General features: G+C 44.1%; 1 protein-coding gene across 1 annotated transcript; it reads right to left on the reverse strand.

Moving 5' to 3' along the window:
* Positions 1 to 883: 883 nt before the first annotated feature.
* LOC127310034 (probable glucomannan 4-beta-mannosyltransferase 6) lies at positions 884 to 17,680 on the reverse strand. Its single transcript, XM_051340734.2, has 9 exons — positions 17,500 to 17,680; positions 16,967 to 17,065; positions 16,518 to 16,770; positions 2,575 to 2,685; positions 2,290 to 2,426; positions 2,069 to 2,182; positions 1,765 to 1,964; positions 1,438 to 1,626; positions 884 to 1,334 (listed from the first exon to the last, which is right to left on the reverse strand). Exons 1-9 carry the CDS (start codon positions 17,677 to 17,679, stop codon positions 1,175 to 1,177), a joined length of 1,443 nt encoding a protein of 480 aa, XP_051196694.2. The 5' UTR covers position 17,680; the 3' UTR covers positions 884 to 1,174.
* Positions 17,681 to 18,349: the final 669 nt, after the last annotated feature.

The following is an 18,349-nucleotide window of genomic DNA, read 5'->3' on the forward strand; positions in this document are numbered from 1 at the left end:
GCACCACTGTTGGCGTCTTCACCATTGGTGCCACTTTTTGACTTTTTTTTAACAATTTTAAATTATTTAAAAACTCATTTCAAAAACCAGGATCACGTGTTTCTAGGTGCCAAAACTCCTTGTCCGGTAAACTGGAAATCTCTTTTGATCTGGTGTATATGCTCCCGGAGTTATAGATTACCTACCAGAACATTGTTATAAGACGTTGTCAGATACCCTGTTAAGTGAATATGTAGGTCATTAGAGCTGTTTGCAACGAACTCCTCCTGGAGTTGCTGGTCTGTGCAACTAAAATTTTAAGTCGCTGGTCTGTGCAACAAACTCCCCAAAGGTTGCTGGTATGTCCAGGAGATTTGCTTCATTGTGCCAGCAGCTGGTGCTCCCCAACCCAATATCGTCGTGATGATATTGCCTAGGTTTTCGGTGAGGGGTGGGGGGCATTGTGGCTCACCCGTGGTGGTGTGGAGTAGAAAATGGGAGCAGGTGGCATCGTTGTGATTCCAAGAGAGAAAAACTAGACTTGATTCTTAGAAAAGTAAATGAGTCGCAATGCTTAACATCTACCTATGGGACCCATGAGGTAGGAAGGGGCATCACAAGAGATAGCACACCCACCAACCACAAAAAAAAGAATGAGAATTTTAGCTTAACTTAAAAACTGGTTCTGAGCACCAAGTTTTTGATAACATTGTACACACTATAAGGACCAAAGGGTAATATGTCCTTGGAAAATACCATGAATTGTTCCAGATCCACAGCGTATCACGGTTGTTCGCTATCTAGACTTCTCGCATAAAAAAAACTCTTAATGGTATCACTTTTAGATGAAAGAAACTACTATTAAATTTCATATCCTGACTCCTAGGGTAGATCAAGATGGTTACCAATTGCATTGCAGCCACACCTTTACATATGTGAATACAATAAGATAGCAGTTGTATTCATACAGAAGCAGGCCTTGGATGCATATTTATGCATAATGGACTTCAGGATAACGTGCTATATGCTATCATCTTGATAACTGTCTTTCAGTTTCTAACTTGAATTAGCATCTATACTACTGAAAACTGCAGTTACGTACATATTTCCATTGTAAACTCACAAGATACACTATTGACGCAGCCTGTCTTTTTTTGGTCCAACCTTGCAAATTGTTCTATCTTGGTCCTTTTGCTCAACTAGAGACACTGGCGCCCATGAAATCAAACCCAACTGCGAAATACATGATCGACTGGGGCAGTAGAAAGATGTAAAAATAATCAGCCCTGTACAAGTAGTCGTAGCATGTAGACATCAGAAGAAGCAAGCCAATCCATAGCTCAAGGCAATGGAACCTGATAAGACACGGATATGAAAATTAGCATGTTAAGAATAGAGGGCATTGATCTCAGAAGAAAATGAAGTGCACTTTGATTCCCATATTAACCAAGAGATCACCTGTCTTTGAAATGGCGATTCTCTTTTGTACGGCCGACTGATTTCATCTTCTGAGCGTTTCCCAACTTCTGTGTGACGATCCACTCGTTAGCCCTTCCCGCTTCAAAGAATCCGATCATGAGGGCTTTGGACCGGTGCAATGCCATAACGTTTTCAAATAAGAACCACGGTATAATCAGATGGATTGACCTGCAGTAAATGTAGTATACTTTTATGGCCTGAGTGAGCTGATCTCTGACTGCCACAGAATATGTTGTTTTTTCAAAAAGGATAGAACAGGGTGGTGCCACGATTTTTTTCTCAAGTAGCAGTAAGCAGTGATCTAACCTTGGAGTCCCAACGGAAGTGAGTACATTGATAGCTACAGGTATGTAGATCAGTTCCCACACTGGAATCTGCACCTCTGAAAACAGAACGCTGATAGGAACTAGGATGCTGAAAAAGAAAAATGTGTAGAACGCCCATACAATCCTCCGCGCCACGAAAAAGTTGTATATCATATATAACTTCTTCCAGACCGATACTTTCTGCACCAAGAGAGAGAGTGCAAAATTAGAATTGTCGAATTTACTAAGTTAGCTCTTCTTACTGAAGTACTACAGTTCACATAAGGAGAAAAACAAAAGCTAACCTTCGCAGCAAGAACTTCCCAGAACATTTTCTTTAGCAGAAGTGCAGGTCCGCATGACCAGCGATGTTGTTGGGACCTATAGGCCCTCAGAGAGCTCGGCAGTTCGCTCTTAACCTGAAAGTGGAAGAAAGCACAGGTTACTGGACCAATCTGATATGGACTGAGGCTGCAGAAGAATTGGCATGGTATGATGGCAAGATGAGATTGCTCCATTGAATAACCTTAATGCCACCAGTGTAAAGAAACTCCCAGCCCCGAAGTCCCGCCCTCAGTGCCAAGTCCATGTCTTCAGCAGTTGTGCGGTCTTCCCAGCCTCCCGGTTCGACGATCGCTCGCTTTCTCCAAACTCCAGCAGTTCCTGAATACATGGCAATGAAAGTTAGCGTTCCCCAACATGTATGCAAAGCAAAATTGCAAAGTGTTTGCTTTGTCTATATGTCCGTATCTAGAAAAGTTGAGCTACTTGTTTCCGAACAGAGGGGAGTACACACGAGAGATACGGGTACCATTGTAGCCAAAGAAGCTGCAGAGGGAGGAGCCTGCCTCCTGCTCCACCTTGAAATGGTAGTCCATCGACATCTCTTGCATTCTCGTCAGCAGGTAGTCGTTGGCATTCACTGTAAGTCAGCTCAAACGAAATATCTCTTAGCATATGGGAGTTGGGTAATACCCCATACATGCAATAATTTCTTTATATTCGAATTTCTGATTTGGTGCATAAAGTGATTAGATCTACGCATACTGCATCCATTCCAGGGCGTCATACTTTAGAAGACGTTGTTGTTCTTCATGAGACTATTCCTGAGTTGAATAAAAAAAACTTGATGGGATTCTTTTCAAAACTGATTTTGAAAAGGCCTATGATAAAGTGAAATGGTCGTTTCTTCAACAAGTTTTGCGTATGAAAAGGTTTAATCCAAAATGGTGTGATTATATTAAGCACTTTGTGCAAGGTGGCAGTGTGAGAATAAAGGTTAATGATGATATTGGCCATAATTTCCAAACTAGAAATGGATTGAGACAAGGTGATCCTTTATCTTCAATACCTTTCAACATTGTCGCCGATGTCTCAGCTATCCTAATTGCACGTGCAAAAGGTGATGGACAAGTTGGGAGTTATACCTCATTTAGTTGATGGGGGCGTGTTGATTCTTCAATATGCTGATGACACAATTTATGGAACATGATACTGAAAAGGCCGTGAATATGAAACTCATTCTTTGCATTTTCGAGCAACTCTTGGGACTGAAAAATAAAAGCGAGCTTTTCTGTTTTGGTAGAGCGAAGGATATGGAACATCAGTACAAACAAATCCTTGGATGTGAGTCAACTTTATCTATTAGGTACTTTGGCATACCTGTCCATCATAGAAAACTTCGCAACTCTGAATGGAATCCGGGTGAGAGCCGCTTTGGTGCAAAGCTACGATGTTGGTGGAACAAATTGATGTATTATGGTGACCGGTTAGTGTTAATAAATTCAGTCTTGACTAGTCTTTTAATGTTCATGCTTTCCTTCCTTGAAATCCCAAAAGGAGTGAGAAAAGGCTTGGACTTTTTCGATCTAACTTCTTTTGGCAAACTGATGACATAAAGAAAAAAATATAGACTAACAAAGTGGAATATTGTCTATCGACCAAAGGATCAAGGGGGTTTAGGGATCAATGTCTTAAAATTGAATAATAGATGCCTACTTAGTAAATGACTATTTAAGCTTCCCACAGAAGAGGGAATGTGGCAACAATTACTGCATAATAAATATCTTAAAATAAAACTTTATCTCAGCTAGAGGTAGCCACCGATTCACCCTTTTGGAAAGGTATCATGGGTGTGAAAAATGATTTTTTTAGTAGGGATTCTTTCAAAGTCGGGATGGTTGTTTGGTGAGATTTTTGGGAGGATATTTTGTTTGGAGATACTTCTCTGACGCAATAATACCCATCTTTGTATAACATCGTGCAACAGAATAATGTCTGATCATAAGTGGAATCAATGAATACACTTTTGTCAATGGCTAATGATGGTTCAACTTCCAAATTATCCGGATAAATTTGTGTGGACACGTACTTACCGACTTCGGGATTTTTACGGTGAACTCTATGTATCTGGACTTAATGAATGTTGCCACTAGGTTCTTAGGAAAGTACCTTTTGAAGCTGAAAATACCTCTCAAAATAAAGATTTTCATGTGGTTCCTTAAAAACAAAGTTCTTCTTACTAAGGATAATCTAGCTAAACGTAATTGGAATGGTTGTCAAAAGTGTTGTTTTGTGATTATTTAGAAACTGTACAACACCTTTTTATATCATGCCCTTTTGTTCAAATCATTTGGCGCATGATTTACTTGACATATAACATACTGCCGCATATGAAATAGTACTAATATGTTTGGTAATTTGTTGAATGGGGTTGATAAAAACGATAAAGCTAGGATACATATTGGCGTATCAGCTTTGTATTGGTCCATATGGACGAGCATAAATGATATTATTTTTAACAGACAAAAGGGCATTAATTTTTTGCAGATTATTCGGCGAGCTGCGCATTGGATACAACTTTGGGCCTACCTTCTCACGAAAGATCAGTGAGAGCTTATGGTTAGTGGATGCAACCGGATGCTTGCAGTTATACATGATTTCTTTTTCTTGATGGCTTCATATTAGTAGGTTTCAAAATGGATAGCATCTTGTCGCTCTTCATTTTTTTGGTGGATGATTCATATTTCAACTTTGTCCGATCTCTGAGTGTTAACTTATGACTATGTGCTACGATTAAAATAAACAAAAAAGTTTGTGTGCATCTACTGATGCAGATGCTGGGAATACCCATTTAAAAAAACATGGAATAATTTCTGTTAAAATGCTAGATTTTTATTAAGCAAGTATTTTTTTAAGATCTTACCAGAAGAAGGGTATGTCAAGAGTTATTGTAAAATAAATATCTGAACTCCAAATCTTTGTCTCAAGTAAAGGCAAAGCCTACTGATTCTCCCTTTTGGAGAGGCCTTATAAAAGTTAATGAGGAGTTTTTGAAAGAGGGTCATTTACCATTGGGAACGGTGAGGAAACATGTTTTTGGGAAGATACGTGGCTCGGTGAGACGCCTTTGGCATAAAAATATCCATCCCTTATAACATAGCACATTGAAAACAAGTGTTGGTTGCTAAAAACTAATGTTATGCCTCTGGTACCTTTAAACATAGGTTTTTGGCGTACCTCAACGGAGACTAGAGGAAAAAGATGGCTCCCTCTAGCTCATTGTTTGATGGATGCCCCCCTTATTGGGTAACTGGATGTTTCCGTTTGGAAGTTAAAAACATCTGATTTCTTTAGTCAAATAACTTTATCTAGATTACATAAACTGCCACACGAGATTTCTTAGAAAATACATTTGAAAAATAAAAGTGTCACTAAAGATACGATTTTTATGAGGTTCTTGCATCGCAAAGTGTTGCTCATAGAAGATAACTTAGCAAAAAGGAAATGGGAAGGGTGTAAAAAATGTTGTTTTTGTGATCAAGATAATTCCATACAACAAATTTGTTTATTTCATCTCCCTTCACTAAATTGGTGTGGCTCCATTTCCAAAGAAAAAAAAATAGGCTCACTGGCGGCTGCGGCATGACATCGCATAGGAGTTGGGCAATGGCTGGTACTTTTCTCTTTCGAAAAAAAAAGGAGCGAAGACCCAACCTCTGTATGAATTGATGTACACAATATTTTATTTTATTTTTTGACACTCAACCATTTATTGTATTTTTTATAGTCTAAAAGTTTTACCTCTCATGGAACACACTGGGTCTACATAAAATCTACCAGCGGAATAACAAAAAATCAATGCGCTTAAACAACTTGCAATCTTCGAAAAGGGGGCAATGCCTACTGTTTTAAATTCTCACGTGGGTGTGCTACAAAGTACAAATGATGATATTTTACCTGGCACAAGCACTAATGATTTATTTTAGACAAGACGAAATCCATATTTAACCTTACGTTCTGTAATAACCAGACCATGACGAAGATCTGAGAATAGATATTCATCTACTAGGATATAGAAATTCTACTTAGGTACGTCTAGGACAAGCAACGATGATAAACTAGTATTCCCTATTTACTACAACTATGATAGACGAACGTACAATCCAAAAACATCTATGAACATATTTATTACACATTAAGCTTTAGGGTTCTTCTTAAGATATGTAATGGTACTAAGAATGGACTATAGAACACAAATGTGTAATATTATTTTCATATGTGCCAAAATTAAATCTATAGAGACATGCTTATTTTATTTGTAGTTTTTATTTCAGATACAGAGGCATGAGTTAAAAAAATCTTTTTTAGAAGCCAATTTATCAAAAAGAAACAATTCATGTGAAGATCGAGGGATAATTTTCGCGGAAAAAGCATATTTCCAAGTATAGAGGATAAAATAAAGAACAGAAGAAAATCATATAAACATATTATGTGGCCATTTTTTGTTAATCGCAACAAAAACAATGCTAGTTGAAATTCTATGTTTACTTATAATTTAAAAAGTTTAATATAAATAATTAATAGAGTTAAACTTTATGATGTTGGATCTAGGTCCTAGAAATGCGTTTGCTTTCCTTAATTTAGGAGTGGAATAGCAATGTCAACCTATATCCTGATGAAATAAGTAATATATTAAATTAGATAATTTTTTTTGGATTATCATCCTTAGATTGAATGCAAAGAACCAAGTTAAATCTGAATGTTGACTAAATTGTAAAATCCCATATCCTGGTGCACCATTATCCTTGATGCTCGAGAGCTACCCGAAAGATAAAAAAATCTTTTAGTTGAAAAGGTTCAAAAATATTGGAACAAAAAACTAGACACGTCATGGTTTTTTGGTACTGTAGAATTAATAGTCATATTAGTATGCAATTATTTATTTATGAAGGTGTGATAAATTACTATTAATGAAGTAACATATAAAATAAAAAATTCACTATCAGTAAAACAATTTGATTTTTTTGTTACATTAAGAGAATTGTTTTATTTCACATGAGAATGTTATCTCAATATCTCCCGTCATGTATTTATCAAAAAATTTTTGCGACCAATAAAAAATATGCATCCGGGGACAGAGAGACTCATGTGTTTGTGTGTATGTGTGTGTGCTTGTATGTGTGTGAGTGCACCTTTTCATACGGAGGGCAGTAAAGAGTATAGTTCTCTGTTAGAAACCATAATTTCATATATTTTTTTAGGGAACATTACTTCCCCTCACTATAAACGGGAAAGCTCAACCACTACATACGAAGCTTTGGTAAGATTAACACACTGATGTGTTATTACATGTCAAGATAAGCATCATAATATTGTATGTGTTTCAGTCACCGAGTGTTACAAGAATATGAGTTAGTAACGCAGAATACATGTAATAAAATTTGTTAGCAGAACACTAGGGAACGAAATATAATATGTTTTAGTATATGCTATAGTAACACTCGTTTGCACTAAAAAAGTTAAGGAAGAAAACTAAATATTTGCTATTTCTACGATTAGAAATTGTAGGCGCAACATCTAGAACCTTACCAATGGGTCAAATACAGTGTTTATTTTGTGTCTTCTCACATCTTTTAAGTGATATAATCATGTAAGACTTATGACACCTTAAAAATATGTGTTACAATCTGTTATCACCAGATTTTGGCCAAATCAGGAGGTGGGCCGTAAGAGAGATGGGCTTGGAAGATTACACGTGGATTATCTCTGAAGCGGTCTTGTGCGAAGAATTTGGGCTAGATTGCCCGTGTATCTTTAATTATGGTAGATTTCATCTTAGATTGGAAGTTAGAGTTTGTATCGTGTACGGTGGGGATTATTCCCACGATTAGAAAGTCCCCTGGACTATAAATATGTATCTAGGGTTTATGGAATAAACAACAACACACGTTCAACCAAACAAACCAATCTCGGCGCATCGCCAACTCCTTCGTCTCGAGGGTTTCTATCCGGTAAGCGACATGCTGCCCTTGCGATCTAGGCAGCACAAGCTCCACGTTGTTCATGCGTTGCTCGTACTGAAGCCTTGTTGATGGCGAGCAACTTAGTTATCATAGATGTGTTAGGGTTAGCATAGTTCTTCGCGTAACATGCTATCGTAGTGCAACCCTTGCATGTCTAGCCGCCCTCACACCTATCTTAGGTGTGGGGGCGGCACCCCGCTTGATCATTATTTGGTAGATCTGATCCGTTACGATTGCTCCTTGTTCTACAAGGATTAGTTTAATATCTGCAATAGTTAGGCCTTACAAAGGGTTGGAGGATCCAGCGGCACGTAGGGTGTCGTTCGCTAGTCCTAGACAGGATGTTCCGGGGATCAACCTCGTGTTGGTTTTTAGGCCCTATCTAGGATCGGCTTACGATCACCGTGCGTGGCCGCGAGGCCCAATCGTGAGTAGGATGTTCCGATTATGCGGTGAAAACCCTAAATCGTCGTAGATCTAATTAGCTTTATCTTGATCAAGCAGGACCACCATATATTCGTTCACCCCGAACGAATCATGGGTGGATCGGCTCCTTGAGCCGATTCACAGGATGACCTGAGAGCCGATCGAGGCTCGTATTTAATGTTTACGTGTATGCCATGCAGGAAACTAAGCGAGGCATCTCCATCACCTTCCTGACCAGGTATAGGTCAGGTGGCACGCCCTTGCACTCAGCATCGGACGTGTGACCAGAAGTGCTTTGCGGGCCGTCGCTCGGAGGGACCTCAGCCAGCCGCAGCTCTAGGTTGTTCCCGGCTCTACAGTGTTGACCGTCGCTGCCCGCCGGTGGGTTTTGGCAGTCAACACATTCTGGCACGCCCGGTGGGACCAGCTTCTACATCAACCACATCGCCATCTACATCTGAGATGGCGGACGGCACGCCGCCACCTACGAGGAGCTGCCCGACGAGCTCAAGAAGAGGTATGACGAGATCAAAGTCACCCTCGAAGCCGACCTCATCGGCTCTTTTCAGAGAACCCGTTCCCATGGCATCAGATGGAAGGGGTTCTCACCGCAAGGTGCACTCGATGGGATAGACCTCTCTGCCCCGTCGGAGGAACGCACCAGGTCCCTGCGGCAGGAGATCAACTACTTGGTGGCTCACTCGCTACACCGTCACTCTGAGAACCTGGTCAACACGTTGGAGCGTGTCGCTCTTCGCGTGATCCAGGAGATCATGAGGCACCAGTACTCGCCGTCAGGACCAGCCCTCGGGACGCATCAAGGGGAGTTGCCACTCCAGTCCCGTCCACCGCTGCCATATGCGTTGGCAGCACCAGAAGTGCCGGCTACACCGGCATTCGTCGTCTACAAGATTGGTGGTGACCCTAGTGACTACCAGTTCTTGCCCGAGGCGCCCAAGGAGATCCCTCAAGGGTACGCGTGCACGTATGTGCCGACCGTGGCAACCGGGCACTCACAAACCAGGCCACAACGTCGGGGACTTCGGGAAAACAGAGGAACGTCGCCGACAGAGCACGAGAAGCGCACGTGGCTAACTAAGTACGCCACCCCGACGAACCTCCGCAGCTCAGCTCCTGCAGGTTGGCTCGAGCTGGAAAAGCAAGCATGGCTGGCTAAGTACGCCACCCCGGCGAATCTTCGTAGTTCAACTCCTGCCCAGCACACGGCGGATCAGATCGGTACCATGCGAGAGACCAGTTCGGCATGGTGCCGAAAAGGAGGGCAATCGGCTATTCCAAGCCGTACCCCGACGACTACGAGATGATCCCGCTGCCACCTAAATATCGGCTCCCTGATTTCTCCAAATTCAGTGGATCAGATGGCTCCAGCTCCATCGAGCACGTCGGCCGATATTTGGCGCAACTAGGACCGGCTTCGGTGTCGGATCAACTACGCGTGAGGCTCTTCTCACAGTCCCTCACAGGATCGGCTTTCGGATGGTATACCTCTTTGCCACCAGACTCCATCCGGACTTGGAAGCAGTTGGAAGAGCAGTTCCATATGCAGTACCATTCAGATGCTTCCGAGTCTGGCATTGCCGATCTAGCACAACTACGTCAGAAGCGCGGAGAAACCATGACAGAGTACATCCAGCGCTTTAGAAATCTTAGGAACCGATGTTATTCGGTTCGTATAACTGAAAAAGAAGCAGTCGAGTTGGCAGTAGCAGGCCTTGCAACACAGCTCAAGGACATGGCCTCCCAAGCAGATTATCCCTCATTGGCGCACATGGTTCAGAAACTGTCAGCATGTGAACAGCGCCACCCAGACCTGTACCAAGATAAGTTCAAGCGTGCAGTAGTCCTGATCGATGCAGAGGAAGACGAAGTTCCTGCGGGAGACCAAGAGGTAGCAGTGGCTGAATGGACTCGGGGAGGAACCCCCGTGCCCTGCAAATGGGTAAAGCCACCAGGCCCACCCAGGGGATTTGATTTTGACGTGACCAAGACTGAGCAAATCTTCGACCTCCTGCTCAAGGAGAAACAGTTGACGATTCCTGAAGGTCTCAAATTCCCCACGGTGCAAGAGCTGAACGGAAAGCCATACTGTAAATGGCACAACTCGCTCTCCCATGCCACCAACGACTGCAGGGTATGGCGTCAGCACATCCAAGCGGCGATAGAAAAAGGGCGTCTAATTTTCAACCAGTACGCCATGAAGGTCGACACCCAGCCCTTTCCCGCCGTTAATATGGTGGAGTGCACTTACCCTGAAGGTCGCCAGCCAGAATCCTCGTTCAGCATCAACATAGTAGAACCTGGGAACCACTCTGGCAAAGACGGAGACGAGGGCAGCTGCTCTCGTAGCAAGGACACAGAGGAGGCCGCTCCACGCGATCGGCTCCGTCATGATGGCAAGCGCTACGTCACAGAGGGAGAGGTGAAAAACATAAGATATCAGCGACCCCTCTCTGATCACCTCCTCAACAAGTATGTGAGTCAGTACGACCGACACCGACGATCCAGCGATGATGATGAAAGAGATCGTCTGGCTAGAGAAGCCAGAAGACATCGTCGGCACGATCACGATGAGGAGGAGCACGAGCGCCGTGCCACGGAACAATCAAGGGAGCAAGATGACAACGCCAGGCACTGGGACTGCCCCTTCTTCAGACACTGCTGGGATTCAGGAATGAGCCGATTGCCCACAATCGGCAATTGCCCAGAATGCAACCAGAAGAAGAAGGAGGCAGCCAACGTGTCTGTGTTCAAGCGCTTAGGGCCTCTCCCGCCACAAAGCAAACGTGCTGAGTCCCCTCGGTGGGCAGATCTCGAGGATTCCGAAGACGAGGGACAGGAAGAAGAAGAAGACAGGTACCACCGTCCAAGGTGGTGCCCTGACGGACTCAGCCGTTCCCAAAAGCGCAGGGTTCAGCGGTTGCGCGGCCTGGAGGAAGCCGAAAGGTTATACCTGCATACGCTAAGGAAGGCACGGCCTGATCTGGCTGCGAAAGTTCAGCGAACCCTGGATGAAGAGAGTCGTCCACGGAAAATGGAGTGGCGTCCCAGGCAAAAGAAAGCCGATGATGAAACATCGGCTGGCACGAACATGGTGCTCGTCCTTCCGACAGAGCTTAGTGCTCCACGATTCTACGATGCACTCAAGGTGGACGACAGCAGGCGTATCAAGTCAGAGGTTGGGCTGGTTTTATCCACCAGCCTGACCGAATAGCAAGATTAAATCAATGAGCAAATGGGGCGAGGCTGATCTTTGTGATCGGCCCCAAAAATTTACGAAGGAACATTACAGAACCTTCAGTCAATGGATATGGAGGCCGATTCCAGCAATCGGCCAAAATTATCTTCACTACGTGTTCTGCCTGTGTTCAGCGTCGATCCACTGGGCAGCGGCCACGTCGGCAGATGAAAGTCAGCACGAATCCTCGCGGAACCGACGTGCAAGTGCAGTACCCTGGCTAACCATAAAAGCCGATATCTGCAGTCATCTGGCAGATCCGGCTCGGGGGGCATACAGTCAGATAAAGAACATGTGCAGATAAACATGTGTAAACATGCGTACAGTGAAACATTGGGGGGCCGATTAAGAAAAATCGGCCAGATAAAAAAAAAATTTTGCGCAAGAGGCGAAGCCAATGCGCAGCCATCGACTCTAGTACACTTACACAAGACCAAGGCCTACTGGCTATATGCTCAAAGTTCACATCAACATCGACGTTCAGTAGAAGAAAGCTGATCAGCGACCTGTGCATCCTCGCCGGTATTCTTGCCTTGATTAAGGCTCGGGGAGCAGCTCGCCCTAAAATATCTTTAGAGAGCCGATTTTGTTGAAATCGGCTGGTTCTGCATTACGATTCGGGAGCCGATAGTGGCGCATGTGGTTGGCTCACTACTGTTCTCGCCTTGATGAAGGCTCGGGGGGCAACGGACTACATGGATATTTGGTTCTTAAGAAACCGATTGGAGTTGCATCGGCTGACCCTGCATCATGATCCTCTCTGAAAGCAGTTCAGGTTGCGAAAGAAGATTGCTGAGGCTATGGAGAGGAATCGGGAGAGGAGGCCGTCGGCTTTTACAGGTTTTGGACCGTCCGATCCGCCGCAAGAGAAGGAAAGGGACTGGATTCTCAAAATAGCCGATGAGTAGTCATCGGCTAAGGGATTGCGAAAAATTATGGTCAGATATTAAAATCGCGGTCTGAAATTGAGAAGTGCTTGACTGACGGGCTAATCGGCATGTGAGTCCGGCTTCACGGGCATCCAAAAGAAAAGAAATCCGATACGTTGCTATCGGTCTTTGCATAACAGGCGGAAGGAATGAAATTGGAGTAATTGAAGGATGAATTGAAAGAACAATTTCATTAATTCAAAGGAGCGGCTTTACAAGAAAGAGCCGATGGCTCTCAAAAGAGGGATCCGCCGCCTAGTGCACTGCTACTACTAGTCCTATTCTACTAGTCGTCGCTGTCCTCGTCATCACCGCCGTCGATGTCGTCGGCGCTGCTCCCAGGAAGCTCCTCGTCGCTGCTGCCCCAGCCCTTGGCCGGAGCTTCGTCCTCCTCGTCATCATCATCATCCTCGCTGTCCGCCCAAGAGCGGAAGCGCTTGGTCGGTGGATACCCGATGGAGGAGGAGGATTCATCCTCCTCTTCTTCTTCCTCGTCATCATCTTCGTCCTCGCTGTCTGCCCACATGCGGGAGCGCTTCTTCGGCGGGAGTTTGGCGGAGGGGGAGGCCTTGGCCTTCGCTACTTCTCCTTCTTTCTTCTCATTGTCGGAGGAGAGGGGGTTCACCTCGGAGTGAAGTTTGTCCTCGTTCTTCCTCTTCGGCGAGGATTGGAGGGGGAGGCCTGAGAGGGAGGAGGAAGAGGAAGACATGGCTACAGGAGGAGAGGGTTTTTTGGGTGCCGATGGCTGGAACAGAGGAAGGGGAATCAGTCGGCACGGTTAAATAATGAGAAGCCTGGTGGGAATTAATGCCATTACAGTTTCCGAAGAGGTGATGCCAGAGCTATCGAATTTTGCAGAGAAGCTGAGAAGACAGGGCATAATGATGATAGATGCTGCAAATGGCTCTGCTCTGCCACGACATGACCCTTCGGAGGAAAAGCAGAGTGGTTTTGGAATTATCATTGCCAAAACCAGGGGGGCATGTGTTATCACCAGATTTTGGCCAAATCAGGAGGTGGGCCGTAAGAGAGATGGGCTTGGAAGATTACACGTGGATTATCTCTGAAGCGGCCTTGTGCGAAGAATTTGGGCTAGATTGCCCGTGTATCTTTAATTATGGTAGATTTCATCTTAGATTGGAAGTTAGAGTTTGTATCGTGTACGGTGGGGATTATTCCCACGATTAGAAAGTCCCCTGGACTATAAATATGTATCTAGGATTTATGGAATAAACAACAACACACGTTCAACCAAACAAACCAATCTCGGCGCATCGCCAACTCCTTCGTCTCGAGGGTTTCTATCCGGTAAGCGACATGCTGCCTAGATCGCATCTTGCGATCTAGGCAGCACAAGCTCCACGTTCTTCATGCGTTGCTCGTACTGAAGCCTTGTTGATGGCGAGCAACGTAGTTATCATAGATGTGTTAGGGTTAGCATAGTTCTTCGCGTAACATGCTATCGTAGTGCAACCCTTGCATGTCTAGCCGCCCTCACACCTATCTTAGGTGTGGGGGCGGCACCCCGCTTGATCATTATTTGGTAGATCTGATCCGTTACGATTGCTCCTTGTTCTACAAGGATTAGTTTAATATCTGCAATAGTTAGGCCTTACAAAGGGTTGGAGGATCCAGCGGCACGTAGGGTGTCGTTCGCTAGTCCTAGACAGGATGTTCCGGGGATCAACCTCGTGTTGGTTTTTAGGCCCTATCTAGGATCGGCTTACGATCACCGTGCGTGGCCGCGAGGCCCAATCGTGAGTAGGATGTTCCGATTATGCGGTGAAAACCCTAAATCGTCGTAGATCTAATTAGCTTTATCTTGATCAAGCAGGACCACCATATATTCGTTCACCCCGAACGAATCATGGGTGGATCGGCTCCTTGAGCCGATTCACAGGATGACCTGAGAGCCGATCGAGGCTCGTATTTAATGTTTACGTGTATGCCATGCAGGAAACTAAGCGAGGCATCTCCATCACCTTCCTGACCAGGTATAGGTCAGGTGGCACGCCCTTGCACTCAGCATCGGACGTGTGACCAGAAGTGCTTTGCGGGCCGTCGCTCGGAGGGACCTCAGCCAGCCGCAGCTCTAGGTTGTTCCCGGCTCTACAGTGTTGACCGTCGCTGCCCGCCGGTGGGTTTTGGCAGTCAACACAATCATAAAACATTTTTTGTATGTGTTGAAATCTTGTAATTCTTCTCACACCTTTAGAATATTTCTTACAAGCTACTAAGACTTGTTTTCATATAACCATTTGTGTGTTACAGTCTTTTAACACGTGTTAGTTAACCACTGAAAATGTGTTTTTTTTTTACAACTTCACTTAAAACACGTATCATCTGTTACTCTATTATTTCTTAGTAACATATGTCTCCATGTGTTACAGAAGCTATGTCTTGTAGTAGTGAAACTAGCCTAAAGTATTGTTATTCACATATACTGGAAAGAGATCCTCTGGCATATTCGACCTTAAAGTAGGGTTCCCGACATGTGGGCCATTGGTTTGGCAGGTCCATAGTTAGTGACCCCATGGCGTTGTAGTACACCAGGGGTTCTTCTGCCCACATATATACCTACATGCAGTGGCGGAGCCAACAGGGTGGAAGGGTGGGGCTGGCCCCACCTTAAGATTTGGCCCAGCCCATATGTCTTATATAGAATTTTTTTTAAAAAAAACAAAAGCCCATCTAAGTAAGGTCTGCCCCACCCTAACAAAATGGGCTGGATTCGCCAATACCTACATGTTTTGTTGTTTGGAGAGAATGTTGTTGTGTCAAGTCACGCTAGGCAAATCATCTAGCATAGCTGCTAAACTATACGTGAGTACAAGCTAAACTCAACACGATTATCCTTGAAAAATAATATCAATTAAAGGGCTTACCACCACCATAACGTGAGCATTCAAATGTGATGCTAAATGTAATTATTTTCGTTTGTTTTAAATTTATATATTTATTTAAATAACTAAAAAATAAATCCCTAATATCTTATCTTCCTTATAAATTATTCTAAAGAGTGCGCTAAAAGATAGGAAATTTCAAAATGAAGGATGTTGTAACCAAAACCAAAACTCTGACACCAACGGATTAATTGACATGATTTTGGCTGATTTGTTAGTTTTTACACATAGACTCTTAGGTATCAGTTAAAATCCCCTAGAGTTGTAGTTTTGCATTTAAGAACCTCTAGATATTCTTTTGAGTGCAATTTCCTTTAAAAAACTAAAATATAATAATGGAAGACAATCTAATGTCAACCTTAACATCTAATATGTGAATGTAAACCATGATACATATGCGTGTAGCAAAAGCCAACATGTTTCCTAAGCGGACGATTTTTGACCTAGCAACTCAATGGGCATATAATATTTTTGGTCTCCCTTTAGCGGGATCATCTTAACTTAGGAATCAAACTATAACATAGAATTTTGTAGACTAATATTCTCTTCGTACCAGAATATGAGACGCTTTTGCTCTGTCAAGACAAAGTTTGAACCTTTAATTAGCTTGCTAGTTTTTTATTTATGTTTCATTATACTTGTATTTGGAAATACTTTGTACTTGTTTGTGATTATGATTTTATATGGCATGTTAATGATGTAATTTTGGCTGAAAAAAGATCTTGGCAAATCAAAGTACCCTCACATTTGAGTGCCGTTTATGTTCTACGAGAGCTAGTTGTGAGCAATGTCCCAAAGAAGGACAAAGTGTCATAATTCCAAGGAGAGCTAGTGCCGACACACCAAAAGAAAATTGGAAAAAAGAAGCACATATTTGCTACGTCCACTTGCTGAAAAAAAAACACTATAGAGGGTGACTTTGTCACATGATTCACCGAACTCCCAGCGGGCCTGCACAAGTGCGAGCCTAGGATTGCAGACGAGCAACGGCACCGTCCGCACGAGGAAGTCCGGCGCCGGCTGAAAGTCGGCGTCAAACATTGCGACGAACTCGCAGCCCTGCAGGTAGCTGTGCCGCATGCCTTCCTTGAGGTTCCCGGCCTTGTACCCAGCCCTGTCTTTCCGAGTCTCGTACCTGATGTTCACCCCGTCCTTGGCCGACCTGGCGCACTCGCTCCTCACCAGCTCCTGCAGATGATCACGCCCACGGCCCATCAGATCAGAGATCCAGTTATGCAATTGGCTTGGCTGATTGGATTAAGTGCTATTACCTTTGTTCTAAAATATAGCTCTAAAAGAAAATATATACTACACACCCTGAGTATATATTTTAAAATGAAGGTAGTAGTGAAAATGACAAGAGCAGATCGTCTAACGGTCGCACCTTGATCTCGTCGTCGGTGGAGTCGTCCAGAATTTGCACCGTTAGACGATCTGCCGGCCATGTGAGCCTGCAGGCTGCCCCTATTGATAGGTGATACACCTGCAAATTTCACACATCTGTCAGAGTCAGAAGATATGCTGAAGATCGCCAACTATTAAAAGGAGACCATGCATGCTTAATTAGCTATGGAGCGAAATATTTCCTTTCTTCTTTTGCTTATCTATTGTACAAATAGCTGGCGGTTTCCTTAATGGAAATGAGGCTCGTTTGTTGAAGAAAAAGCTTTTGGAGCCAAGGAATCCCTGCTAGTAAGTGCTAACTGACCACGCATCCCGGTACAAAGATGAAATCTACTTCTTGAGATTTTGCAAACAGAAGGAGGTGCTAGATGTGACGAAATGATGGACATGAGCATTTGGTACACACATACTGAACATACGATAGAAGAAAGACATGGTTTGTTCACAAGTTCAGAGCGCTCGAGCCTGCTGCAAATACTAACCAAATTCATAATTTCAGGGGCTCAGCCGTACCTCCTTTTCATTGTACATGGGGATCTGGACAAGAACCATGGGGCAGGCGGCGGAGCCGGTCTCATCGTCCTGCACGATAGGATCGCACTTGTACGGCCTCCCGGACCGCCGGCGGAGCACATTCACTGCGGCGCTGATCACACCGAGGAACACCTTCTCCGCGAGGAGGATCACCGACATTTTTTTTCGATAAAGAGAATATATTAATATCGAGAGATACCAATTACACCCAGCCTCTGCAACAACGCACCACCCTAATGGCACTACGGATGCACATAGCCAAAAAAACGAAAAGAAAACTAAGAAACAAAAGTCCCGCTACAGTATCACGGACCTAACAACAGCAATACATCCACCACCATGACAACACCTGAATTGCAGACTCTCCAAAAAACGACGCCTCCAAGAAGGGAACAGTGCTTCCACACCGTCGTCGCCCGATCAAAGATCTAAGGTTTTCACCCTGAAGATAGTCCCCACTCTCAAAACAATGCCTCCACCAAGGTCACTGTCAGGCACAACCAGTTAAGGCCAGACCTTGGATTTTCACCCTGAAAGGTAGGACTCTGCGCTTTACATGTGTTGTCGCCCCCACTTTCATACCGCTGCTGTGAAGCCCGGACACCAAGTAAGCCCCTCAACAGCGCGGAGACTTGAACCTCCCTTAGCTAGTCCTCCCCTCCGGCCTTCATGAAATTCTCTTCTTCCGACTTTCATCATGGATCCATAGTCACTTGATGTCAACACAGAAAAAGAGCTTCGCGCCGCTCCCTCCAGAACCAAACGGTCGGAATAAACGCATGGGTGCGCACGATCGAATACCTCTGATCCAGCAAACTCCAGGCAAAGC

This window comes from Lolium perenne, chromosome 6 (genome assembly GCF_019359855.2).
Source record: "Lolium perenne isolate Kyuss_39 chromosome 6, Kyuss_2.0, whole genome shotgun sequence".
Classification (NCBI taxonomy): domain Eukaryota; kingdom Viridiplantae; phylum Streptophyta; class Magnoliopsida; order Poales; family Poaceae; genus Lolium; species Lolium perenne.

What these genes read in the sequence shown, in the direction of transcription:
- LOC127310034 (XM_051340734.2), bottom strand. Translation starts at nt 17,679, where the DNA reads ATGTCGGTGATCCTCCTCGCGGAGAAGGTGTTCCTCGGTGTGATCAGC. An exon ending in CCATGTACAATGAAAAGGAG is followed by an intron (nt 17,066 to 17,499) that starts GTACGGCTGAGC and finishes TGAAATTTGCAG; the next exon opens with GTGTATCACCTATCAATAGG. An exon ending in GGGAAGTTCTTGCTGCGAAG is followed by an intron (nt 1,965 to 2,068) that starts GTTAGCTTTTGT and finishes CTCTTGGTGCAG; the next exon opens with AAAGTATCGGTCTGGAAGAA.